At 42.7% G+C, this 27,302-nt stretch overlaps 1 protein-coding gene across 3 annotated transcripts; it reads right to left on the reverse strand.

Annotated features, from left to right (window-relative positions):
* Window positions 1–687: 687 nt before the first annotated feature.
* On the reverse strand, window positions 688–27,192 carry ZNFX1 (zinc finger NFX1-type containing 1). 3 transcript variants are annotated; one of them, XM_032461345.1, is made up of 15 exons: window positions 26,782–27,192; window positions 25,250–25,423; window positions 24,544–24,658; window positions 18,347–20,155; window positions 14,385–14,516; window positions 12,911–13,059; window positions 12,139–12,288; window positions 10,991–11,105; window positions 9,678–9,928; window positions 7,889–8,028; window positions 6,726–6,880; window positions 6,223–6,368; window positions 5,302–5,412; window positions 4,880–4,975; window positions 688–4,205 (listed from the first exon to the last, which is right to left on the reverse strand). In XM_032461345.1, the coding sequence occupies exons 3-15, from the start codon at window positions 24,602–24,604 to the stop codon at window positions 1,767–1,769; spliced, it is 5,754 nt and encodes a 1,917-aa protein (XP_032317236.1). In that variant the 5' UTR covers window positions 24,605–24,658; window positions 25,250–25,423; window positions 26,782–27,192; the 3' UTR covers window positions 688–1,766. The 3 variants fall into 3 exon arrangements, with proteins under 3 accessions (XP_032317236.1, XP_032317235.1, XP_032317234.1); XM_032461344.1 differs by lacking the exon at window positions 25,250–25,423 and adding an exon at window positions 25,943–26,053; XM_032461343.1 differs by lacking the exon at window positions 25,250–25,423.
* Between the last annotated feature and the right edge of the window lie 110 nt (window positions 27,193–27,302).

The raw sequence follows: 27,302 nt of genomic DNA on the forward strand, positions 1-27,302 counted from the left end.
TGCCCGATAAATTAGCTCCTTGTTGCAAAAAAAAAAAGCTTGTACCCTGCAGAATGGTGCTTCTCATCCTTTTCTCGATGAAAGGTCCTTTTGACAAGTAGATGAAAGCTAGGGGACACTCCTCGAGACGACTGTGATTGCAGTTTATGTCATATATAATCTCAAGAAGTACACAGACCTCCCCTCTAGCTAAAAAATTAGTTATCCAGTAGCACACACCCTCAACATTAAAGATTATGTTCAGTGCTATTCATTTAGGCTGCGCCTAAAAGTTGCCAACAAAGGGTTCCAGTTTAGTAAATAGCACACTCACAAGATGGACTGTGGTTCAGACTGTATGTGCTTAAAGAAAGATCCCCGAGTTAGATTAAAAAAAAAAAAAAAACAAAGTGCAGAACTACATACCTTTCTAAGGGCTATACGTTGCATATGCATGGACTGATTATCTCTGGGAGGACTCATGAAGCTGTTAACAGGATTGCCTCTAGGGAAGGAAACTTCAAGTATACCTTGTTTGCACAGGCTGAAACATTTTTTACCAGGAGTTAAAAATGACTTAGCAGTTAAAAAAAACCCATACCACAGAAACAGAAGAATGACCTCCTTGTAGGCAGTGTCTCCATTCCCATCCTCACTGTCTCAAGCCGCCTGAGCTGTTTTTAACAGTTGAGGACAAACACGGATCACTGACTTTTCTCAATCATTGTTTTTATTAATTGGCTTTATAGGCTAAAGTGCATAGTAAAGACAAAAAGGAAATGCGTACATAGGAAAGGGATGTTTTTCTCACCAACTATTAGAAAGACCTGAGATGACTAAGTGTCAGTTCTAGGAAACACTGGACTGAGGGAATATGTATGCAGGCAGCAGGCCTGGGGGCTGGCTTCTGGTATGGATCTGGGACCTGCAGAAGCTGCTGGCATGCTAACCCTGCCCAGGCAAAAGCTGCAATAGAGGGTGTTGGGACAAAGGATTACACTTTGGATAGGTGCTGCTGGTACCAAACGTGACTTTAGTTCCATTCAGGGCCTCAGGGAACCTGTGTGGCTACGGAACCCCTACTGCAGGCAAAGAAACCTCCACCTTCCCAAAGTGCAAGTCAGTCACAGGAAAGGCATGGGGATCACTCCTTAGGGAGCCTGGGCCTGCTGCATTAGCCCCCAGCTGTGGTCAGTCACTTGCCCCCACTCTCAGTGACTGTGTAACTGGGGCAGGATTAGTCAGTGAAGTCTGCCTTTCACATGCCTCAGTCCTCTGGAATGAGGGTGCCCAAAGAGGAGGGGAGGAGGGATTCTTGTGCTCCTTGAAAGGACAAGCAGTTCATAAACGACTCCTCTGGGCTTCTGTTTATTGGAATGGAAGTTAGTCTGCAAGTTAGGGCCTGGCAATTAGAATGAGCCTGCTTCACAGAGCTCTTACCTGCCTCTGGAGCACTGCAGAAAATACATCTGACTGAGTCAGGACCCAGAGATACCACGAGGTAGCCCTGGGTGGAAGCCCCAAACATGCTCCAGGCAGTCTGTCCACTAACTTGTAGGAGAGATAAAGAGGAAAAATCTGTTAACTTTGCTCAGTTCTGGAGGTAAAGTGCTTACTCTAGCGCAGGGGGAAATCTAGAAACAAATGTGGGCAAGCCCTAAAAGTAGACCCTTAAACAGGTGCTAAGACTAAAGAACAATAATAAAAAACAAACTTCTGTTCCTTCATGAGGGAGCCAGCCCCAGCCAGGTGGCAGCCAGGGCCAAAGGCAGCAGTGAGCCCTCCTCCTACATCATCCTCTGGATCTCCTCAAAGTTCATCAGGTTGTTGGCTGTGTCAGACCAGGCAGGGTGCTGGGCTCCATCCATCTCAGAAGCAAGCTGATTACTTCTTTCCAGAGTATGATTTATGCCCCCGATCACTTCCTTACAGTCAGGGCATGTGCTCCTCTGCATGGCTCCCCCACAATCGCTAATCACATATATGTGGCCATTGGGGCACTTGAACCAGTGGCCACGAGGGAAACCCATGGCCTTGACGATCTGCACTCGTTCTTCCTCTGAGATGCCCAGGCCAGAGCAGGGAAGGGTGGCTTTCAAAGCTTCCATCTTCTTCTGCACAAGCTGTTCATCGGCACGGGTGAACTTGGACGTTTTCTCAAGGATCTTCCGGACACTGGAAACCTCCTCTGCTACGCTGCCTCTCACCCTCCCCTCTGCCATCTTGCAGCGGCTCAGGAGGTTCACCAGGTACGTGAGCCTCTGGATCTCACTTTGGAGGTCATCTAATTCCTGGCTGGTGAAGCTCAGACGCTTCTTGGCTAGCCACTCATGAACCTGGCCTAATCGAGTCCTCACTTTGTTTTGTTCTAAAGCATGCACTTTTTTCAGGGAATCCCATAGGCCAGCCAGGTGATTGTAGAAGCTGATATAATTCTCAATAAGGCCCAGGTCCTTCACTGACAGATTTTTCTGGGCCAGCTTCTCTTCTAACATCAGGAAGTCTTCAGGGAGTAGCTGGAAGAGAAGGTTCTTTCTCTCCAGTAGTGCCTTAAGTTGTTCCTGGCTGGTTGCAATTTCTCCTGCTGAGCCCTGGATCTTTTCCTTGACGACTTCAATCTCTTCCAGTCGCTGTTTGATGCTGGTTCCGTACCTCAGGTTTTTGCGGATGGGCACCTGGCAGATAGGGCAGACCTTCAACCTGATGGCAACTTCATCATCCTTCTCATTCATGTAACGGTCCAGGGCTTGCACCTCAAAGATGTGGCTGCAGTCTTCCAGCTGTACAAACCGGGCATCTGGCTCATCCTCAAAGCCAAAGAAGATTTGGGTGACTTCTTCCTGGTGGCAGACACGGCACTTCTTGGGGCATGGTTCTCCACACAAACCAATGCAGGGGTGGCCGCAAGCCAGCAACTTGGTACAAGGCACATAACACGGGGGTCGGTCACAAGGCTCAGAGCAGAGTTTGGTACACTGGTAGTGCTGGCAGCGCCAGACACAGGGTTCTACGCAGGGGCTGCACAGTTCCCCACACTTCTTCTTGCACTGGCTGTGGACACAGCGGTTCTGACAGGTCCGCTGGCAGGGTGGGCACTCGCCAGTGCATGGCTCCTGGCACTTGTGTGAGCAGATGAGCAGGCGCTTGCAGGGCTGCTGACAGCGCTCATGGAAGCGCCCTTCGAAGCAGCTGTGGCAGGAGCCGGGGCAAGGATGCCCGCAGTCCAAGATGGCACCACACTTGGTGGTGCACTTGACTGGCATGTCACACATGAGGTCTTCCACATGGCCACACTTCACCTGTTGGCTGTGTCCACACTTGAGTTTCACAGTGACCATTTCTGAACACAGCCGCACACAGTCCTCACCGCATGGGTGGCTGCATCTGTGCCCACATTTCAGGACCTTGGGGCAAGGCTCTTGGCAGCAGAAATCTGACTCCGGCATGGAACAAGGGACCATTTGTTCATGGCCGCACCGGAGAATGACTTTGGGCACCTTCACCTGACAAGGCTGACACTCCTGGAAGCAAACAAGGGGGCACCGATGCCCATCTTGGCAGATGACCTTCTGGCACGGCTTCATGCACTGGAACTCCTTGTGCGAGGAGTCATAGGGGTGACAGGCACGGGTGCAGACATGCCCACAGCCTAGCCGGAATTCACAGGGTAGGCTGCAGCCTCCTTCGGGCACTTTTTGGAAGTCAGAAGCTTTGGATACTAAGGTGTGGGTATCAGGGTGGTTCTGGCAGCACAGCCGGATCGCAGGGCCTATTTGACTGTTCTCTCGAAGGGTATGGATGATCTTGCTCCACAAGGGCACCTTGGCCAGCATCTGCATGTTTCCAATGCAATACATCCCCTTCTTGGCGCGGGATAAGGCCACGCAGATGCGGTTGGGTATCTGGAGAAAACCCACCTTGCCCTCCTGGTTGCTGCGCACTAGCGAGAGGAGGATGATGTCGTTCTCCTCCCCTTGGTATTTGTCCACCACGTGAACCTTGACACCAGCAAATGTCTTGGCAGGCATGAGTTTGCGCAGACAGAAGAGCTGCCCGGTGTAGGTGGTGAGGATGGTGATCTGGGAGGGCAGGTATTCCTGGCACAGGAAGTACTTGCACAGCTCCACCACAAAGCGAGCCTCGTGCTGGTTCTGGTGGCTTTTGCCTTCTTGGATTTCCTGTTCAGGAAAGTTGTGTTCTACAAAGAAAAGGTTGGAAGAGACCCCCTGGAAAAAAAAGAAGTGACATGTTAGAAGGTTCACTCATGGTAGTTTTTTCTTTTCTATCTTCACGTGCATTGGCCACTGACCCTGTTCCAGGGAGATACCTTAGAAGGCTTTTGTATACTCCGTACCATAGTTTTTAAATCTGAGTTAGTCACCATGTGCTTTGTTTTGGGGCCATGGCAAACAGTAAAATACATAAAGAATTAGTCTATTTTAGTTTTCAAGATACTTATTTGATGTCAATATTTATAACAGCCATCCACAATCCACCTGTTATAGTCCAGGGAACAAGGAGCAGCTATGATAATGAGGCTGAAGAGAAAGCAGCTAACTTAGGAGCATTCCACTGTGCTGAATGCTTTATATACATTGTCTCCTTCAATGTATAGAATGTACTGTAATGAGGCAGCAGCAATTATTCTCACTGTATAGAAGATGACCCTGAACCTCAGGACTGGTATATAACTTGCTAAAGCTTACACAGCTACTAAGTGGCAGAGCCGAGATTCAAAAACCCAGGTCTGTATTCTCAACTTCTGTGCTGTTCTTCCTCTTAATAACCAGTTTTTAAAGTTGGCTCTATTCCCTTCTGAAAGCCCTTTTTCGTCCTGAGGAAAATATAATGTCCTAGGTTGCTCACAACATCAGAGAAAGATCAGGTAGGAAAGATTCACCTTAATCTTCTCGTATTTGAGAACAGAGGGATGGTTCTCCAGATCCTGGTAAATGTGGGGGGTCAAAAGCTGTGCAATTTCCGGGCGCATGCGGTGCTGAAACAAGACACGTATGTCATTAAAAACATGGGCAGAGAATAAACAGACAGTTTTCTAAAGACTAAGGTGCTGGTGGAAAATCTGGTGTCATAACATTTGAAAAGAATAATAGGGAGAAAAGAGCTAAATATAAACAGCTCCTTCATCCAACACAAACAACACAGACTGATCTTATGGTATTTTAAAACAGAAAACAAAACAAATCTGACAGAGTCATTTCATTACTAAGCCAGCTTTATTTTTGAGACCTTTCTTGCTGGCAGTTGGTAGGCTCCCAGGAGCCTTCTCCTGGACATCTGGTAATAAGAGGTTTAGTTTCTCACCTGGTAATTCAGACGGACAAACGGAATGTTTACTTTCACCAGCCGTTCAAAGAGGGAAACCTCAAGGTTGAAATTCTTGGCCAGATCATACACGTTGGCACTGGGGCGCAGCTGAGAAGAGAATAATGGCCATTAAAAACATATTTTAACCATCCTATCCATCCATCTACCCAGCTATCAAATGTTTTTCAAGTGGCTTCTATGTTCCAGGCACTGCTTTAGGTGTTAACAGACTAAGGACAAACAGTGACAAAAGCCGTGAAAGCAAGAAAACAAGGATGATGTGACAGAGTGCCCAGGGGTGGAGGTTCTTTATATAGGCCTCTCTGAACAGTGACATCTGATTTGATGCCAGCATGGAGGAAGTTGCCGGTCATTCAAAAGGCAAGCCACGAGAGGGAGCATGAAGAACAGGGGATGGGAACACAGTGAACAAGTGAGATGGTAGTATGAAGTGAGGTCAGAGAAGCACGCTGAGAACACTTGCCTTTGTAGGCCACATTAAGAAGCTGGATTTTTCTAATGAGTGCAGTGGGAAACCACTGGAGGGTTTTAAGCTGGGGACTAATACGATCTGATTTACTTTTTTAAAAAATTCACTTTTGCTCCTTTATGAAGAATGGATTACAGGGTGGCAAAAATGGAAGCAGCAGGATGTGAAGCATGCTGTTTTAACAGTCCACTTAAAAGGCCATGGTAGTTAGAAAAGTAGCAGAGACAACAGATGAAATAGATGATGCTACCTCTAAAATATGCCCAAATCTAAGAGCATCTGCTCTTAGACTGAACATGGGAGGTGAGGAAAAGAGGAATCACAGAAAGCCACTAGTAAGCTTGAGGACTGGTGAAGCAGAGGCCAGGGTCTTGCTGTCTGATTCCACCCCACAGAGAGCCAGCCATCTTCCAGGGGCCCTGCCCTACCTGCTGGTGGTCCCCAATCAGAATGAGGTGCTGGCAAGCTTTGCTCAATGTGGCAATGGTGTGGGCCTCAAGGACTTCAGCAGCTTCTTCTACAATGACGATCCGAGGCTCCACCTTCTGCAGGATCTGGCGGTATTTGGCAGCACCTGAGTCAAGAGAAGAAAGACTCTGAGCTGATGTGTGGACTCACGGTGCCACTGGGCTTCTAGATTGGTGACCCTTAAGCCCGGGTCTGTGACAGCAGTCCTCACATTCACTCAAGGCTGTGGTGACCACCATATGAGAATGAGTGCTGCGGGGTGGTCTCCAGAGCATTATCCTCATGTTCTCACCTTTGAGGTTCCAAATGCAGCAGAGTGGGTGGGTGAATTTCACCAACAGTTCCCTAAATACAGCTTGCTTTCAATAGCTTTTTATGGTATTTTCTTCTAACCTACTAAACAAGTTTCTCTTTACCTGTCCTAGATAATCTGGCACCAGGAGTGAACCCCATGCTTTCTTACCTGTGGTTGTCATTCCTACAACCTGAGCATCTTTCAGGATGTGCAGGTCTTCCTGGAGTCTCAGCTCAGCCATTCTCTCTGCTGACGTGCGGTACTGGCGTTCATAGCTGAGGATCTTTCGGCGGGTATCGGCCTGGTACCTCTGAAGCCACAGCCTGGAGAATGTGGAGAACCAGGGAGAGGAAGCCATGTGCTCTTTGAGAAGGTGGAGGAACCCCCTTCAGTGTGCCCTGCACATTAAGTGGAACCAGGACCCCTGAGGAGGTTACAAGCCACAGAGAAAGAGGGAGGAGAGACCCAGGTGTACAGGGAACCAAGAGTCCAAAATGTCCAACAAAAAGATGTGCAGAGAGATATATAAGTGGTCAGGAGCTAAGAAAGGAGGGGGATAATGAACAGAAGTTAATTATTGGGACAAAAGTAAGGGACTTTAAAAGCTTCAAGAATTTCTTACAAATTTTCCCTGCTCCACTCCTGCCTGAGTCCCCGCCCTTGCCCTCCCCTAATTTTCTGCAAGTAAAACAGATCATGTCACACTCTGGTATAAAACCTTCTAATGGTATTCCTCAGATAAAATCTGCATTCACCTTCCCTGAAAGGCCCTGCACAGTCTGGCCCCTGCCCACCTCTCTGACCTCAATTTCCATTTGTCTTTCTGAGTCACAGCCATGCTGGCTGCCTTCTTTCAATTTCTCAAACAAACATGTTTCCTCCCACCCTGAGGCCTTCACCTATGTGGTCCTTGCGAGCTCATCTGCACCCTCTTCCCCTCTGGCCTTATTAATCTCTACTCATCTTTCAGATCTTGCCTCCAATGTTACTTTCCTGGATACCTCAGACCAGCTCAGCTCCCGTGTTAATATTCTTAGCACTCCTTGCTCTTCTCTTTCTTGGTGTTGATGCCCATTTGTAACTTTTCATTTGCAGAATTAACTAATCTGTCTCCCTAGATAGACTCTAAACCCCATAAGGGTAGAGCCAGTTGTCTGTTCTATCCTATGACTAGGTCCTAGCACTCAGCTCAGGGCAGGTGGTACTCAATCAATTGTTACTTAACACTAATGTTGAAGAATTTCAGGGCTTATGTTCTAGCAACAGGAAAGGAACCCCCTGGGGAAATTACATGGGCTGGCTAGGGCCAGGGAGGTGGGTGGGCATAGTACCTATACAGCTGCCAGCGAGAATTCAGGTCCAGTTGCCAAACGTCCTGGATTTCATTGGCCTCAGCCTCAGTCATGGTGTTCAGTTTGCGAAGTTCATCCTTGACTTTCTTCTTCATTTTCTTTTTCTGGCTGCGCTGGGTCTGCAGAAACCAATACCAGTCAGGGTCACTATCTGAGTAGAGGTGAGCCTGGTTCTAAGCCCAAGGTAGGGGCCAGACAGAGCACATTAAAAAAAGGAGCTGTCACCTCTGATGAACTTCTCTGAGTGTCTTATATTCTCCCAGCAGTTATTCCATTGTAGAGTGGCAAAATGAGGGCTCTGGAGCCAGTTTACCTGGGTTCAAAGTACCATCTATCTCTTATTAGTTGTGGGTCCTAGACTGAACCTCTATGTGCCTCCACATCCCCTTCTATAAAATGGGAATAATAACAGTACCTCCTCATAGAGTTGCTGGATTAACTGAAGGAGTAAATACATGGAAAGCACTTTAAAAGCATGCTGGCACTAGTAATCACTGAACATCTTTTGACTACAGTCTGCTTCTCATTCCTAAAACATGGGTCATTAAAGTAGCAGAGAGCAAACCTATGTGTCTCTCTTGCTAAATGCCATACAGGTTCTGCTAATATGGTCTTAATGCCATCATAACAAAAGAGTACATTAAACAAGTGGGTGAAAGGCACCATTTAGGAGAAAGTGCTCTCCCCTGGCCGTTTCTGAGTCTGAGGCCATGAGCCTTTGGAAAGATTGTCATGCCAAATGGACGTCACAATACAATGGACCTCTCTTCACTTCAAAACCAAATAATCCAACTCCTCCTGCAGCCACATGGCAGAGAAATGCTCCATCCATGCTTCCAAGTATTGGGATCATGATTCTGTCCACTTACATATGGTGATGTTGAACTGAACTAGGAGATCAGGTTCAAAGCCAGGCAGACTGGAGAAAGTTGCATTCAGTCAAAGTTGCCCTTGAAAGGCCTTTAAATGAGGTTTTCATTAAAAGGCCTTTAAATGGAATGGGGTTCAGTGCTCTATTGTCATAGTAACATGTAGTAAATTCTGAGGACCACTGGGTTCTACCAAAGTAAGGAGCAGAGGGGAAGTCTGGGCATTTATACTATTTTGGCTCTAAGAGAAATATCAAATTTCAAGGTGAATTAAGGATGAATATTCCATCCAGCCTATATAGCTTACTTCATTCTGTTTTTCTTGAATCCTCTAAAATCTTAATGCATGTTCATAGACTTGTCTGTAGCTGATAAGATAATGTCCATGAAAGCACCAAGCATTGAGATCATGTTTGATGTTACTTCATGAGAAACACTTGGCTACCTGCTCCTTTCTAAGTTAGCATTTCTTCCCAGGGCCCTTCTAAAAGGTCGTAATTTTTATACTCTTGAAAACTGGACCCAACTAGAATTAGGTTATAAAAGAGTAAAGTAAGCTAATTATGAGGATGAAGTGAATACACTGCAACAGAAGTGGGTGAAAATAAGGGGCTGCAGTTCTAGTCAGAACAGATGCTCTCTGGGGGAGGGTACAGCTCAGTGGTAGAGTGCACGCCTAGCATGCACAAGGTCCTGGGTTCAATCCCCAGTACCTCCATTATATAAATAAATAAACCTAATTACCTCCCTCTCCAAAAAAATAAATAAATAAAACCCAAAAAACAGATGCTCTTAGGCCTGTTTCAGGAGATCTAACCCCCACCCACCTGGCAGTAAAAACTGAACTCCCATTTCTTACTCCGTTAGGGCTTTCGGGGGCCATGAGGAAGTGAGTTTACCTCCCACTCTCCTGCAGCTTGCTCCTGCCCAGCGGCTGTCCTGGGGCCATAGTTGTCTAGCCTCATGGCCAGAAGCACTTTAGCTAACTCCTGGACTGCCCCATTCTCTTCCTTCTTCCGCCGCCGGGGCCTGACCACCTCTTCCTCTTCAATCACCCGGTCTGCTTGAATCAGGTCGGCTTCCTCTGCGATCTCAATCAGCGAACTGTCCTCTTCCCCTTCTTCCTCCTCCTCCTCCCCTTCTGCCTGAGCTAAGAGAGGAAAGCAGGCAGGACAGGGTTGGAGACTCTTGAAGCCAAGGGACAGAAGAGGGCATTTTACAAGATCTTAGAGGCATGAAGACATTCTTAAGAGGTTTAAGTGGTTACCTCTGGGGGAGGGAAACGGGGAAGAATGACAGGGGAGAGAGACTTAGGTTTCCTTACACATTGTTTTGCTATATAAGAAAAAAATCACATGAATGTATGTATGCCTTTTGAAGGAAGGTTTTACTTATGTCAAACACACATACAAAAAGGAGAGTATACAGTGTAAATGTGCAATTTAAAGGATAATAAAAACACATAAAATGAACATCCAAGTACCTTCTACCCAATTTAAGAAGCAAAAAGTTACCTATTTCTCTGAAGACCCTTGTGGGCACTACTAACCTGAATTTTATATTACTCATTTCTCTTTTAACTTTACCACATATATAATGTCCATATAGCTCTAAACAACATATATAGTTTTGACTTTTCTGAACTCTATATAAATGAAATCATATTGTATATATTTTCCTATAACTTGCTTTTTGCAATCATCATGTTTTTGAGACATCTATGTTGCTGTATATCTGGTAATTCACTCCTTTTTACAGTTGTATTTGTTATCTGAATAGACTGTAATTGATCCATCTGTTGTACAAATGTGGATGGACATTTGAGTTCCTTCTGTTTTTCTATTATCATAAAGTGGCTTTGCCAATTAATATCCCCATTAGCATCGTATCAGAGTTCCCACTGCTCCACAGTCTTATCAGTGTGGGATTATATCAAACATTTTAATTATTGCCAATCTAGTAGGTGTGTAATACTACATCATTGTAGTATTAATTCCTCTCATTTCTAATGAGCACTTTTCGTTGGTCATGAGGATTTCTTTTGTGATGTGTCAAAAGTCTTCTATCTAGTTTCCTATTAAGCTATTATTTGTCTTTTTCTGATTGATTATAGCTCTTCATAAATTCTAGGTATTAATTTAAAGTCCTACTCTTCTAGTCTGTACCATATTCCATCTTAATATGTAGTTCTAGGTAGACATACACTTCTTACCTATATTTTCAGGTCCCACTGGAGCAACACTTTGGGTAAAAGAACCAACACCCAGACCCAGCCATTCCAGCATCATGGAATGCTTCCAGCCCTGGAAACAAACCCATTCGCTATCCTGAGGAAGGAAGAATTATCAATCATGAGAATTCTATGACAACTAATATGAAGGAACAGTCTTCTCAAACGATCAAAAAGTAATTCCCTTAAAATTTAGAGGCTGCAAATTGGTAACCTTTGGGTAACTGGACCATTTAATATGACTTGCATAAAATTTTAAAAACAAAAATTTCCTGCTTCTCTTGACAGAATCAGGAGCTATGGCAGCAATGAGCCTGTATTCCTGAATTGCAACAAATGGCTGAAGTGGGTTGCTGCCACCCCTTTTCCCGTTTGCCACAGTCCTCTCTACTTCCCAAAATCTCACAGCTAGTCTGCTTCAGTCATTTATAGGACCTGACTGACCCCTTTAGGCTTTTGGCTTTGTAACCCTGGAAATCACCAACCCATTGATAGAAGAGCTACCATTTCACTGAATTCCTGGCCAACCACTTTATAGAGATTGTGTCAGATACTTATAATAATCTTTGAAGGCAAGCATTATTATTATTCCTGCTTGACTGCTCAGGGACCCGAGGGTCACACTGACCAGAGCCATACAGTCAGCCTGTGTGACTCAGGTCTGTCAACTCCCAAGCTCTCTATATGTGCCAGGTTGCCTCACTGTGATTTTATTTCATTTAACAAGCACTTAGAGCACACTTATTAAGAGGTTTACAAATATTGACTTGTTTGTTCATAACAATCCTGTAAGGATTAAGTAGATCTGTAAAAAAACTGCCATTTTTGCAAGTTAAATTTACAAATACTGGAAACTTCATATGATTCAACTTAATGTTCTTTATCCTCACTTTATAAGAAGAAACAGGCACAGAAAAATTAAATGACTTGCCTAGAGCAAAATCAGGATTCAAATCCAGCAGACTGGCTCCTGAGTCTTGTTTTGGATTAGTACACTCACCTGCCTCTCCTTACAAAAAGGAACTTTTCACATCATGGTAGCATCAGATTATAGCTAATGCTTTGGACTGCTACTTCTGCTGAAGGCTCCCTCCAAATACTAGGACAAGAGAGATACTTGCACCTCCTACCTGTATTGGTCCATTCATCAGGCTTTTCCAATGCTGGAGGGAGATGTACTTCTCCAGATGCTGTTCCCGTAGTACACCACGCATGGTACACTCCAGGGTCTGGGCCCCTTCATGCAGCTCTTGTTCTGACTCCTTCATCTGTGTCATGATCTGCCGAGAACAGAGGGAAATAAATGGTGAGGAATCATTATGCCCCAAACTCAGTCCCTGACTTGAGGGAAAACAAAGCTAAGACAAGAATAGCCAGAACGGAGAATAAATAGACCAGTCAACAAACCAATTTCCCAAAGCACATTACTGTAGTTTTAAAACTAACGGATTGGTATCTAAAATATCTAAAAGACTCCTACCAACTAGTAAGAAAAGGGAACAAATAATACAACAGAAAAATAGGCTGAGCATACTGTGGTGGATACTTCTCTCTTCTTTCCTTAGTAATAAGAACTCAGAGTTTTGGCTGCCCAACTAGAAGATGACACTTCCTTGATCAACAGGCTGTAAGCAGAAGTGCTATGGTTGGTTTTGGGGAAGTAGCTTTAAGATCCTGGCACGGGCTGGGAGGCAGGGTGTGCCTTTTTCTGTCCTTTCTCTGTCTTGGATTATGAGGGCAAAGGTCACCCCATGGAATTAGCAGAATGGAATGCTGGAAGGAAAGCTGGATCCTTCACAGCTTCGTGGAGCCTCCCTATCTCTCCCGCCTGCGCACCCAGAAAGCACTGCTCTCTTGGTTGTTCCCCTTGAGCTATCTCAGATATCCAAAGCTGGGACTTACACTCATGTAGGCCCTTCGGAGGTGCATGGGGAGGTTGCGGCGGAATTCCCGCTTGTTCCTCAGCTCCCTGAGGGTGAACTGCTTCAGGATTTCACTGTTGCTCCTTCCACCTACCCGCACAATGCTGGTCTTCTGACACTTGTAGATGCCTAAGGAGCAAAGTGGAGCATGGCAGAGCTGAGGGGAGCTATGCTGGATTCTCTCACGTGAGAGCTGTATGTGTTTGGGATGTTGTTGCAGCTGGTCCCTTATGGTACAAACTGGTACTTATGGGAAATCTACCCCATTAATGAACAAGAAGGCCCCAGAGATGATGTGACTTGCAGAGCAGTATTGTGCTTAAAGAGCATAGGCTTTAGAATCAGACAGCTGGGGACCCAAGTCTTGGCTCCACCACTTACTGCTATGTAACCTGGGGCAGGTTACTTAAGTTGAGCCTCAGCTTCTTTGTCTGTGATTTAAATACAGTTATACTTTCCTTACAGGGCTATAGTCTGGGTAAATGAGAGAATATTTTTGTAGCTCTCAGGTAGGGCCTGGCACAAAGTAAGCCCTTAGTAAATGTTCTCTATCATTCACTCTATAGATATTTACTGATTGTTTATTATGTGTCAGCTATGTGCTAGGTTTTAAAGATACAGCAATCAAAATACAGATTCAGTTCCTCATTTGTTCTCATGTCTCACAGTCTGGCAAAGAAGATACACATTAAACATTTAATCATAATAAAACTTAATACTATAAATACATGATACTGTAAGTATATAACAGGAGTCCTTAACTAGTGTGGGTAGGGTACAGATCTAATTCTTGAGGATCAAATTTAAACTGAGACTCCAAGAATAAGGAAGATTTAATCTAGGTGAAAGAAGGATATAAGAGAATGAAAAAATAACAGTCAACAAGAGGAAAAATACACTTATTCATTCATTAATGCAATTAGTATTCTCTGAGTGCTTAGTATGGGCCACAATCTTTGAGTATAGCAAAACACAGGACCAGTCTTCACAGTGTGTAGTCTAGGGTAGAGACACATACAAATAAATTGTTACATATCTACTAAGTCTCTCAAGAAAAACGCAAAGGGAGTCTTAACTTTGTCTGGGGGTAAAAGGGTAGGCCTACATGAAGTGAGACCTGAAGAATAAGCTGGAGTCAGCCAGGCTGGACTCATCAAGATGGAAAGAGAGCGGGAGAGAAAAAACACATCCTTGGCAGAGGGAACAGCATGGACCAAGGGAGAAGCTGGAGGAAGTCAAAGAACTGTAGACAATCAGCGTTGCTGGAGTTAGGGAGAACAGGAGAGAGGCAGGAAATGAGACACAGAATTAGGCTGGAGCCAAACACACACAAGCCTTCCAGCTCATGGTAAGGACCATGGCCTTTAGCCAAAGAGCAACAGAAAGCTACTGAAGCTGCCCATGGTTCAAATATAAACGTCTTAATAGGGAACAATTTTGCCAACAGACATTACCTTCCAGAAACTGGTCCAAAGCATGATTAGTATAACACACAACCAAGATGGGGAACTTCTGGAGGCTAATTTGCCAAACAGGCTCATTGGTTAGAAGGGCCTGAACAATTTTTAGACCCACGTAGGTTTTTCCTAGAAAACAAGGAAAAAGGAGAGTTAAAAAAACTCAGAGACTTTCCAAAAGGAGTAATTAGTTACCCACAGCAAATTATTATTATTTAAAATTTTAAGTTAATACACTGAGATGGTTTAAAATCCACAAAGCATAAATGTATATATTATGAAAAGCCTCCTCACTCTTCTGTCCCCAGTCACCTAGTTCCTCTCTTGGAAGCAACCAGTGTTACTAATTTCTTGTGTAACTTTCCAGAGATAGTCATTCTGTGTATATACAAACAAAAACGAATATATAGTTTTTTTGAGCCTTCTCCCTTTCTTTTCTGAATACAAACAGACTATTTCCCCTGTTCTGTTTCTTGCTTTTTTTCACTTAATATATCTTGGAGATAGTTCTCTATCAGTAAAAAAAAAAAAAAAAAAAAGATATCAGTTAAAAAAAAAACAAAGAATCCTTTCTTTTTTTGTTTTTCACAGCTGTAAGGTATTTTTCTGTTTCCTACTGATTGACATACATGTTGTTTCCAATCTCACGTGGCAAATTATTTACAAATGCTTTTAATATATCACAACAGACTTGCCTTTGTTATAAGAGGGAAAAACAGAAATCAACATTGGAGTTAAGAGTTATGGCCTCATTGTAAATGGCCAATAATCAATTAGTTGTCTATAAACAGCTAAATTCTTACATTGTGTCAGGCTAAGATAGCCACTGTCCTCAAAAAACTCAAAAGTTGAGTGAAGAAGTGATACAAAAAAAAAACCTTTTTAGTATAGCATGGTAAATTACAATTTTTGCTCCTTTTTTTTTTTTCTTCAAATAATATATATTGAGTGCCTAAACAGGTGTTAGACACTGGGTTAAGTGCAAGAAATACAATCGTGGCCATGGTTCTTATTTCCTGGACCTTACAGACTTGTAGAAGAGAAAGACAGTTAATCACACAAATATAAAAATCATAAATGGGCAGGGTATAGCTCAGTGGCAGAGAGCATGCTTAGCATGCAGAAGGTCCTGGGTTCAATCTGCAGGACCTCCATTTGAATCAATCAAGTAAGTGAGCAACCAATCAATCCTAATTACCACCCTCCCCTACCTGCCCCACCTCCCCCCCCACCCCCTGCCTACACACAAAATTAAAATGTGAGAAATGAGAAATACATAGTACCAATAAAACATATAATTGGGATTCCGGCCTACTCAGTAAGGTTAGAAGAGTCTTCCCTGGAAAAGTGATAACTGAGTAAGAGTGGGCAAAGGGGAGCAGGGATGAACTGGTTGGGAGGTTCCTAACATCTTCCAGGTGAGTAAGGACCTAGGTCTGCCTCCAGCTAAGTTAAGTAGGCCGACTGGGGAGAAGTTTCAGAGATAAACTTGACTGGAACTTGATAATGGTTTGGTGGGGGTGTGGAACAGAAATGGATAACTCTTTTGTTCCTAGTTTGGAGGATTAAATAAGGAACGGATAAGGAGCCCTGAGGAGGAAGGAAAATTTTTGTAATTCAATACTTACCCACCCCTTCCCACTGCTTCCTCTCCCTTAGAATGGGTACTTTGTAGGATTTCCACCTCAAAAATGACCCCCTTTTCTACTTCTCTCTCAAACTCACAGGTAGGCTCTTAGTAGCTGCGTGCGTGCATGTGTGTGAGTGTGTGTGTGTGTGTATCTTAAGCTAGCCCGAAATGATTGAATGATTACTATACTTGGAACTAGAGATTCCCAATTCAAGTGATAACATTTAGGGAAATTATTTGCAACATGCATATTTTGAATATACAAATAGCTCCTACAAATCAGTAAGAAAAAGAAGCCATTCAACAGAAATACGGGCAAATATGAAAAGGCAATCCACAGAGGCAGTAATATATAAATAGCTAACAAACACAATAAGGGATATTTAATTTCACTCTTGATTAAAGAAATACAGATTAACTACTATGATACACATTTCCAGAGGGCAATTTGGCAATATCTATAAAAAACAGAAATTCACATATTTTTTGATACAGTTAGGGATTTCTCTCCTGGATATATTCTGTTTGTGTGTGAAATGACTCACAAACAAGGCTATTCACTGAATTATTGTTTGTATTAGTAGATTTTTCTATAGGGAACTGGTTAAAGAGATTATGAGCTATCCACGCAAATGGAATATTATGCAGTCAAAAACAAGAGATACTACATATGTGCAACAATATGAAAGGATCACCAAGATATTTTATAAATGAGCAAAGTAACATGCAAAGTGTTTCTAGCGTAGTGGGTTAAAAAAAAGTGGGGGGAAGTAAATATGAGTATGTATTTGCTTGAATATTCATAAAATATCTCAGGAAGGATTAACAGGAAGATAATAACACTGCTTTAGATAAAGGAACTAAGTGGGATGGTAGGAGGAGAGATATGGACTTTTTAAAATATTAGAACAGTTTTTTATTAAAACATAAAATTAAAATTAATAATGAGTCAAAAAACCTCTCAGATCAGCAAAAACTGCTAATGAGCAAAGAAGACTGATAACGTACAACAATGTTGGCAGCATACAAAGGAATGGGAACACTAATTCATTCATTCTTGGTGGAAGTAAAAACTGGTACATCCTTTTTCTAAAGCCCTGAAAGCACCACTTTAATTATGCATATTTTCCCATCATATATGGGTGTTTATCAGAAAAAACTTTCCATTGTTACAATAATTTTTAATCATGAATTGCCATTACTTTATCAGCATTTTTTAAGGAACTTTTCCTGTTTTTCTTTTCCTTTTCTTTTTTAAGTATTCTTTTGGGAGGGTAATTTAGCAGTACCTACTGTAACTATTAATGTAAATTTCCACTTTAGGGAAGAAAACTACAGAAATAACAAGTAGAGTACTCAAAGATAAACACACAGATATAGATATATAAACAGTTATTAAGCACTGTATGTAATACCAAAAAAAAAAAAAATCATGGTGCATTCATACCCCAGAGTGAATGCATGCATGGCAGAAGGAGTAAGGTACATTTCTACATGTGGCTGTAGTGTAAAGAATGTAAAAATGTCCCTAACATGTTGTTGTATACATACCTATAAATTGTAGAACACTATATAGAGCATAATCTCATTTTTGTTATTAAAAAAACAGAAAAAGTGTACATGTATGTATGTAAACATATAAATACACATACAGACACAAAGATGTATCAGTTTTAACCTGGGAGAACATCTGGAAAGATACATATCAAACTGCTAATAGCACTTATCACCCCAGGGGATTACAGAGTGGCACATGGGCAAGAAGATATAGGGAGGTATACTTCCAAGAGAAGCAAGTACAGTGTGGCAGACAAAGAAGGCAGACTGCCTGAGTTCTAGTCTGGGTCTGTCCCTTACCATCTATGTGAGCTCCAACATATTATTCAACCTCTTTTTGCCTTAGTTTTTTCATCTGTAAAATGCAATGGTTTCTACCTCACACAGCTGTTGTGAGGATACAAGTTAACATATGCAAAGCATATAAAACAGTATTTGCTGGACGGTGCTATTATATGCTTGGTATTATTTAATTTCAAGTTATATAAAATCAAGCAAATCAATATAGCCTTTGATGAAGCAGAAGTAACACATCTTCCTAAGTTTGACCCCTTAGCAGTCTTCTAATCTTGTGATTTTTGGTCTATTACCATGCACATTGGTGTGGGTCCTCATTGGAAAATCACTATGCGCAGCTACTTTTTAAAGAAGTTTGATGCCCATTTCAGGGGAATGTTTTTAATTGAGACATTCTAGAAACCTAGAATCAAGCCTCCCTTAACCTATCTCATAAGGGCAGATGTCATGTGCTCAGAAAAGTTTTCTCTCTTACCTGTTCCAGGAGGTCCTTGAATAATAGCCAGTTCCCTTGTGAGAGCAAACTGCAAGGCTTCCATCTGGGAGTCATCCAGCTTCAGGGCTTCTTTTGAGGGCCACTGGCTGGGGTCTAAGACATTAACTCTGGGACGTCTCAAGCTCTCGGTGCTTCTCAGAGATTTCCCAGTGGCCGAGGGATTCTTAATTAAGGGAGTGAAATCATATCTGCCTCCCATTAGCAAGTACCTTGGCTCCTTCACATAAGAGTCACACTCCACAATGTTCCTCTGGAAGGGTACATCTTCCTCCTGGACTTCCTGGAGTCCTTCCAGGACGTGCCTATAGGCCTCAAAGTATGCAGTTGTCTCCACCATGAGGAAAGAGTCAGAGGGCTGGACCTCTGCTAGTAGCTGTTGGCTCTGCTCATTGAAACAGAGCTGGACAATTCCTCGGCAGAGATCTTCCTGCTCCCGGTTAGACACAGTAGCAAAAAGAAATGTCTCAAAGTTGTCCTTGGACATGCACACCAAGGACCCATAGAGCAATCGCTTGGAATTCTGCCAGCGAACAAACTTCAGTGGTTTTGTGTCAAACTGCACCTTGTAGACAATGCCTGATGATGAACACATGGGGGTGATAATCCTGGTATCAAAGTAGATTCGAATATCATCAAACTTTCTCTTCCTCAGGCCTTGGTCTTCAAAGTTTTGGAGAAGTTCCAAAATGCCTTCTCGTAGGGGTCTGACAAAATCCTCTCGCAGAAGTCGGAAGTGGGTATCCAGATAGACAGCAGTGCTGTCATATTTTCCAGAAATGATGTTGGGACGAAGGAATGGCCTCTCATCCAAGTGCACTTCATTGTAAGTGGGGTAAATGGGAATGGTCCGGTAGCTCTCAACATGGTCTTCTGCCCCATGCTGCACAAGAGTATAGGTGTCCACTCTTAAAGTGCCCTCTCGCCTCTTTTCCTGCAGATGTTTAATGATGGTCTGGACCTTTTCCAGGTTCTTCTCTGTCTCCTCTTCTATGTCAACACCAGAGGCTCTCAAAGCATTAAGAGAAGTTGGCAGGAGGGAAATGAGCATGGAAGTTTCCTGCACAGAGCTAGCAGGGAAGACACTTACAAGGTCCTGAACGAGGGAGATGATGTTGCCAATGTGTTCTGGATACTGGTTTCGAACATCAGGGATGGGTTCAGTGATCATCCCTACCACATAAGCTGGCAAGCAGACTTTGAGGAACTGGGAGTTCTTCAATATGCCCAGGACATGGAGAACACTGTGGCGGTCCATTTTGGAACTGCAAGCCTTCCGAAGAACCTGGCAGATGAGCTCAAGGAAGTTGGATTTCATAGAAGAATGAGACAAGAGCTCCTTCAGTCCTAAACTTGTGGCAAGTGTGATGACCACCTCAGAGGGGTCTTTCTGTAGAAGACTTTCTAGGAACTTGTAGCCCAGTTTCTTCACCTGCTGTGGCTGTTCTGCAGGCTTTTGATGGGGGGTCCGCCACTGCTGAAAGTTTTCATCAGACCGTGGTGGTCTGCGGTTCCTTCCCTCCTGGTTGCCATTTCTTGGCCTGGTGTCATTTTCCTGACCATGTCTTTGGCCTCTAGGTTCATCATTGGCATGCCCCTCCTGGTTCCCCCTTTCCTGATGTGGGTTCCTGCCCATGGCCGCAAATCTTTCTTCTCTTTGCCGGTGAGGAATGGGGTGGTTGTTGGCTCTAGGATGCCTTCTGGGCTGGTTGGCTCCTCCTCTGAGAGCATTGGCTGGTGGGTTATTGGCCTGATTTCTAGCTCTTGGTGGTAATTCTCCATCCATAGGTCCTAAACACAATGGGAATATTGGGTAAGCACAAAAATCATGGTGTGAGAAAATTCAATAGGACAATAATATGAACATACTTTCATTTTTCAAAACAATTGAGGAGCTTAGGTTTTGTTCGGAGAGAAAAAAAGGTTTCCTACCAAGTCATGTAATAAATGTAAAATAGATAACTACGGTTGCTCTGTATATTGTGAAAATACTGTTTTTTTCAAAGGGTGCAGAATTAAAAAGGGATAAACATTTTTTGAGTGCCGAATACATGATAGAGAAAAGATAATCATTTAATCCTCACAAACTGGGATTATTTCAGAGGCTCAAAAAAGATCATCTCATTGCTTCTAGTCTCTTGCCAGTACCAAATAATAGTGAGAGTATGAGTTTCACAGTCAAACAGACCTAGTTCAAATCTTGCCCTAGGTATTTCCTTACTGCATAACCCTGGCCAAGTTGTGTAACTTCTCTAAGCCTCACTATCTGGGTTGTTGTAAAGATTAAACGTTTATAAGGTATTTAGAATACTACCTGACACATAAAAAGCTCTTGTTAATGTTAGCTATTACCAGCAGCACTAGCAATAATTTTTTATTGGGAATACCCTATTGACTTCTAGGGCCATTGGCTCTGCCGCTAAACAATTAGGCAACAACAAGTGGGATAAAACTATAAAGGGAAATGCTTCTTGAACTTTGCCCAACATCAGATGGCAAAGGGCTTCCTCTACCAAGTTGTTTTTGAGCCAATTAATAGATTGTGAAGGAAACTGAATAATAAAACTCAAGTTCTGTTTCAGGAAACCGAAAAAAGAAACTCAACTTTGATTTAGGAAACCGAAAAATGAAACTCAAACTTTGGTTTACGAAACTGAAAAATGAAACTTAACTTTTCCTCCTCTCTGCAGCATGAGTTCATCCACATAGTACTTATCTATTATCAATCCTCAGACAGGGAGGCGTGGGGAGGGAGGAGACATACCCAGCACACACAGGAAAGCCATCATCATCCTGTGGATGAAGCCGAACTTGTCTTCCTTGATCTGCCACACATTTCATAAGTGACCTTGGCCAACATTCCCAAGTCTGTTTTTTTTTCACTTTCCTTTCCTTTAAAACTAATTCTGGAGCTGACCCAACTTAGCAGAATGATTTGGAGATTTTAAAAACAAACAAACAAAATAAGACTGTATACAACGATTTAATGATAACAAATGTCATAAAAGTTTCAAATGTACATCATATTCAAGGTGATTTTACAATTTCATGCCATCAAATTCCAAATCCGTTGATGTACATTTTCCTTATTTTGCACTTTTAAAAAATTTTAATGTGATGAGATAAAGAAAAATTTGGTAAGATATAAATACTGTACTACTGAACTCTAAATTTGGGGGTTTTTTGTTTTTCTTTGTTTGCTTGTTTTGGTGGGGGAGGTAATTAGGTTCATTTATTTAGTTAGTTGTTTTCATGGAGGTACTAGAGATTGAACCCAGGACCTCATGTATGCTAAGCTTATACTTTTAACTGCTGAGCTATACCCTCCCCCCAAACTCTAAATTTTTATACTTGTTACTTTTATATTTACTTTTCAAAATCCAAGATATCAGAAGAAAGTTCTGCTTTTAATATTTTGGTCTGATTAGAAGACTCAATGTTTTGGAAGAACAGAAAATTGTATCATTTCTCATCCTTTCAACATTCACATAGCTCAGAAAATAGAATTTTATACTTCTTCCTCATTTGTGCCACAACTGAAACTCAGATGACATGATGCAAACTTTGGGAAAGGCCAGAATCTATTTAGTTTAGTTCTGTTTTAGAGAGTCCTGAGCAAACAGAATAATCACTGCAGTAGAGTGATGCTTTTGGAACTAACTTTGCTTTGGTGACTAGGACTCTAAACACATACTTTTAAATACATAGCTACTAGCTATGTGTGGCTGTTAAGCATCTTAAATGTGACTAGTCTCAATTAAGATTTGTAAAATAACACATGGCATTTTAAAGACTTAATAGCAAAAAAGTTAAAATATCTCATTAAATTTTTTATATTGGTAACATCTCAAAATAATAGTATTTGAATATTTGGGAGTATAAATAAAATATTAAAATTATTCAAGTATTATGAATACTAATAAGAAAAGATCTATGCACCCCTACGTTCACTGTAGCATTATTTACAACAGCCAAGATACGGAAGCAACCTAAGTGCCTGTCAATATATGAATGAATAAAGATGTATGAGATTAACATATATATGTAGAGTATTACTCAGCCATAAAAAGGATGAAATCTTGCCATTTGCAACAACATAGATGGACCTAAAGGGTATTATGCTAAGTGAAATAAGACAGAGAAAGATAAATATTGTATGATTTTACTTATATGTGAAATCTAAAAAACAAAAGAAATGAACAAACACAACAATAGTCAGTAATTATGTAGTATCATTGCATGGTAACAGATTGTAACTAGACTTACTATGGTTATTTTTAAATGTATAGAAATTCTGAAACACTATGTTGTGTAACAGGAACTAACAGAATGTTGTAGGTCAATTATACTTCAAAAACAAATAAACTCATAGAAAAAGATCAGATTTCTGGTTTCCAGAGGCAAGGGGTGGGGAGAAGGGGAATTGGATGAAGGAAGTCAAAAGGTACAACTTTCAGTTATAAGGTAAATAAGTACTAGGGATGTAATATACAACATGATAAATATAATAAATATTGCTATGTTACATATGAAAGTTATTAATACAGTAAATCCTAAAAATTGTCATCACAAGGAAAAATTTGTTGTTTCTATTTAAATTTGTATGTATATGAGATGATGAATGTTCACTAAACTTATTTTGATTCAGCCATAAAAAATAAAAAATAATAAAATAATTCCTTTTGCAACAACATGGATGGACCTGGAGATTGTCATTCTAAGTGATGTAAGCCAGAAAGAGAAAGAAAAATACCATATGATATCACTTAAATGTGGAATCTAAAAAAAAAGACAAAGGAACTTATTTACAAAACAGAAACAGACTCACAGACATAGAAAACAAACTTATGGTTACCAAAAGGGAAGGGGGTGGGAAGGGATAAACTGGGAGTTCGAGATCTGCAGATAGTAACTAATATATATATAAAACAGATAACAAGTTTATACTATATAGCATAGGGAACTATATTCAGTATCTTGCAGTAACTTATGGTGAAAAAAATATGAAAACAAATATATGTATGTTCATGTATGGCTGAAGCATTATGCTGTACAGCAGAAATAAACACAACACTGTAAATTTACTACAATAAAAATATATATATACAAAAAAACTTGTTTTGGTAATCATTTCATGATAGATGTAAGTTAAATCATTACTCTGTACACCTTAAACTTATATGGTGTTAGTATGTCAATTATATCTCAACAAAACTGGAAGAAAAAAACTCCAAAAAAAGTACTATAATAATAAAATATATTCAATTATAGTATAAAATGATATTATTGGGATATACTGGCTTAAATAAGACAAACTCCAACTTTTATTAAATTAGTATTAAGTTTTTTAAATGGATGTCACCTGTTTCTTTTTGATTTTTAAAATGATGCCAGTAGAAAATTAAAAATTTTATTTTTGGCTTGCATTATGTTTCTATTGGATAATATTGCTCTAAACCAGAGTTATATCCATTTCTGACACCTCATGACTACCTTTGCTAAAGTGAACTGTACCCATTTATCAGCTCTCTTATGGAAAGGGGAGGGCTGTCTGGTTTCTGAGTCATTCATGCTGTAGCTAGGGAATAAACCATTCTTTACCTGAAAGGTGCAGTCAATTTCGGTGGGCCTGCTTATTGATAGGGAATTTCCTTCCCATTACAGATCTTCTTTGATTTACAATGGGGTTACTTCCCAATAAACCCACTGTAAGCTGAAAACATTGTAAGCTGAAAAAGCAGTTATACACCTGACCTACCAACCATCACAGCTTAGCCTAGCCTACCTTAAATGTGCTCAGAACACCTACATTCACCTAGAGTTGGGCAAAATCATCTAATACAAGCCTATTTTATAACCAAGTGTTGAATATGTAATTTATCTAATACTACACTGAAAGTGAAGAATGGTATGGTTGTCTGGGTGTAGGATGGTTATAAGTGTAACAGCTGTTTACCTTTGGGATAGCGCAGCTGACTGGGAGCTGCAGCTCGCTGCCACTGCTCAGCATCACGAGAGAGTATCTTACTACACACATATCTAGCCTAGGAAAAGATCAAAATTCAAAATCTGAAGTATGGTTTCTACTCAATGCATATCACTTTAGGTCCGTCGTGTAAAGTAAAAAAATCGTAACTATCATCAGTTTGGGACCATCTAGGGTAGAAAATCTTGCTCACCTCTGTGGTTAGCATGAAGATTTCTGCGCCTGGCCTCTGGACAAGGTCTTCTGTCCTCCATGTCTGAGTTACCCGATTTCCTCCAGGTTTATGTTACTTTCAGTTACCTGGAAATCTGCACAAGGTGAGAGTTATTAGCGCCCTTGAAACACAGCATCTAGCAGAAAAAACTCCAAAAAGCATCAAGCTAATCCTTCTGCCTCTGTATCTTAATGATTTGTTAAGTAAGAGTTAAACACAGATTTTAATCTTGTGCACAAGTGTTCAACTCTGTGAACACCCAATTATAATATAAAATACTAAATTCACAATTTAGGATCAAATTTCAAAGAATCAAATTTCCCCTTCTCTTTATCCTTGTATTTTCTTGGGGTTGAGGGAGTGTCAACAATTCCCATTTACAATTCATGTTTGGTTTATGCCTTTAGCCAAGTTACTTAATCAGTTGCTAGGTTTCATTTTCCTCTTTTATAAAGTAAACAAATATTGTTGCCAGGATACTAAGAACTACATTTTTATTAATCCAAAATCCATGTGTTCACCAACCCACCCGGCATTTACATCATATAGTACTCTCTATAGCTTATAGGACTCTATAGTTTGTAAACACTTGAGTTATCCCTATCCTACTCTTTGGAACACAGACAAACTGATTAAGCCCTCCACTCTACTGAATCAAGAGAAAGAAACAACATATTTCAATTACCAGGAGGCTTAGCATCTATGGGATGTTGTTTCCTCAGGACCAGCTAGAATCTGCAGTCCTTTTCTTCTCTTTCTTCTACCTTGATGGTTTTTGACAGTAGTGCCATAAGAGGAAGAGGAAGCCCCTTTTAAGGGAACTTCTCAATCCAACTCATACACATCATGTGGGCTGGGGCTAGGGAAAGAGTCGGTGACTGAGGGTCCTCAGCAAAGGGACTTTTTCAACTGTCCCTCTCACTGAGTTTTAAAATATTCATAGTTGGAAACTGTGAATAGATTTGGCATTATATGAAGAATAGCTTTTAACCTCATCAGAAAAAGGAGTCCCTTTCCTTCCAGCTGGGAATATTTTTGGTGAATCTCAACCCTCATCTTATCAAACCCAGCTCTCATGGCACAAGTTCAATATTTAGAGGTTTTTTTTTAATTAAAAAAATTATCTGAAGGGAAAATCCCTACTTCCTCTTGTTGAAAATACTCAAATAGAAACTCACAAATTTTCTGGGCTAAAAGAAACAGAAGAAAAGAAAAAAGGAAAGCACAGAAAGGGAGGAGCAGAGAAAAACAGGAAATGCTACGAAAAAGCAGACTAGAGTGGGTTTCTTTGGGAATCAAGGCCTAAAAGGGCAGGAAGAAGAATATCAGTGATGGTCAAGCTGGTATAGGAGTTAAATTAAAGAAGAATGGTAATTACCATTGTGGGATCAAAGAGGTTAGAGCTGAGTTTCAAGGGGAAGTCTCCAGGGTCCTGAGAGAGTACCAGAAAGGATGGAGGAGTCTCTTGCACCGGGGAGCCCAGCAGGTTCTTATGGAGATATTGTAGGGTCAAGGGAGAGCCAGGGTTGTGTGGGGACATGAAGGCGCCATGGCAAGGCTGACGCGGGGAGCAGCAGGGAGATGGGGGAGAGGGGAAGGGGTTTGGGGGCCTCAAGAAGAGGGTGGGGCTGAGCTCAGCTGGGAGGTGCTTGCTGAAGTGATGGGGATGGGGATACAGGAATGGGGAGTCTAGGTGCGGAGGGTGCTTCTAGAAGATGGGGGATGAATGATGTGATGGGCGGTAAGGATGGAAGATGATGAAGAGGGGTTTGGCATAAAGTGAGGGTGAAGACGGGGGACAGAGGAGAACTAGATGATGGGGCTGGAGGCGGAGGCAGTGATGGAGGCGCTGGGGGCAGAGGAGGTGAAGGGGGCGCTGCGGGAGGAACCGGGGTGCCGAGGTGGGGCAGAGACGAGTGACGGAGGCGCTGGGCTCCGAGGAGGTGATGTGGCGCTGGAGGGGCTAAGAGGGGCACTGAGGAGAGGGGACAGTAGAGGTGGATGCTGGGGGCGCTAGGAAGTGATGGGGGCTCTTGGGGGGTGACGGGTGCTGAGGCGGGTGATGGGGACCCGAGGGGCTGAGGAGGTGGCGGGTGCGCTGAAGCGGGCGTCGGGACAGAAGTGGCGGCAGAAGCAGTGGGGGAGCGGCGCCGGCACGTGGGGTCGCGGCCGGCGGGAGCAGGTGCCGGGCTGGGGCGCGGGGCAGGGGTCGCTCACCGGGTTCCAATGCGTCCTCTCGCCGCCACCGCCGCCTCAGACTGGTGCTGGGACTCGGGCCCAGGCAGGTCGGCTGCCCCGCCCGGCGCCGCGCACTTTCGGTTTCCCTTCCCCGCAGACACTGGGCGGGGCGAGGGGCCGGCCAGGAGGAGGAGGAGGAGAAGGATGAGGAGGAGAAGGCAGAGGGGGCCGGGCCTGGGCACAGCCGGCGCCCCAGCCCTCAGACCCGCCAGGGGCGGCGGAAGCGCAGGCGTCGCCTCAGCTCCCCGCCGGCGGCTTCGCCGGCGGGCTCCGGCGGGCGCTGCTGAGGGGAGGGGACTGCGGGGGACGGGTTAACAGCACCCAAGGCCGTCGCAGGCCTCAGCTGTCCCCGAAAGAGGGGGGACCAGGCGGACGGCTGGATGCGTGTGAAGCGCGACATGGCGGCGAGGCCAAGAAGCCCGGGTGGCCTCGTGTGTACAGGGAAGGGGCGGGGATAGAGCTGCCTGGACAACCATTAGGCCCTCTCCGGCTGGGTGGAG

This window comes from Camelus ferus, chromosome 19, assembly GCF_009834535.1.
Source record: "Camelus ferus isolate YT-003-E chromosome 19, BCGSAC_Cfer_1.0, whole genome shotgun sequence".
In the NCBI taxonomy this organism is placed as follows: domain Eukaryota; kingdom Metazoa; phylum Chordata; class Mammalia; order Artiodactyla; family Camelidae; genus Camelus; species Camelus ferus.

Bases quoted from the DNA above. Each gene is read 5' to 3' on its own strand.
- ZNFX1 (XM_032461343.1), bottom strand. From the start codon at position 24,604: ATGGAGGACAGAAGACCTTGTCCAGAGGCCAGGCGCAGAAATCTTCAT. The intron at 5,413-6,222 runs GTAGGGCAGGGC...TTCTCTTCTCAG, and splicing joins TGATTGGGGACCACCAGCAG to CTGCGCCCCAGTGCCAACGT. The intron at 4,976-5,301 runs GTGAGAAACTAA...GTCTTGTTTCAG, and splicing joins TTGTCCGTCTGAATTACCAG to CACCGCATGCGCCCGGAAAT.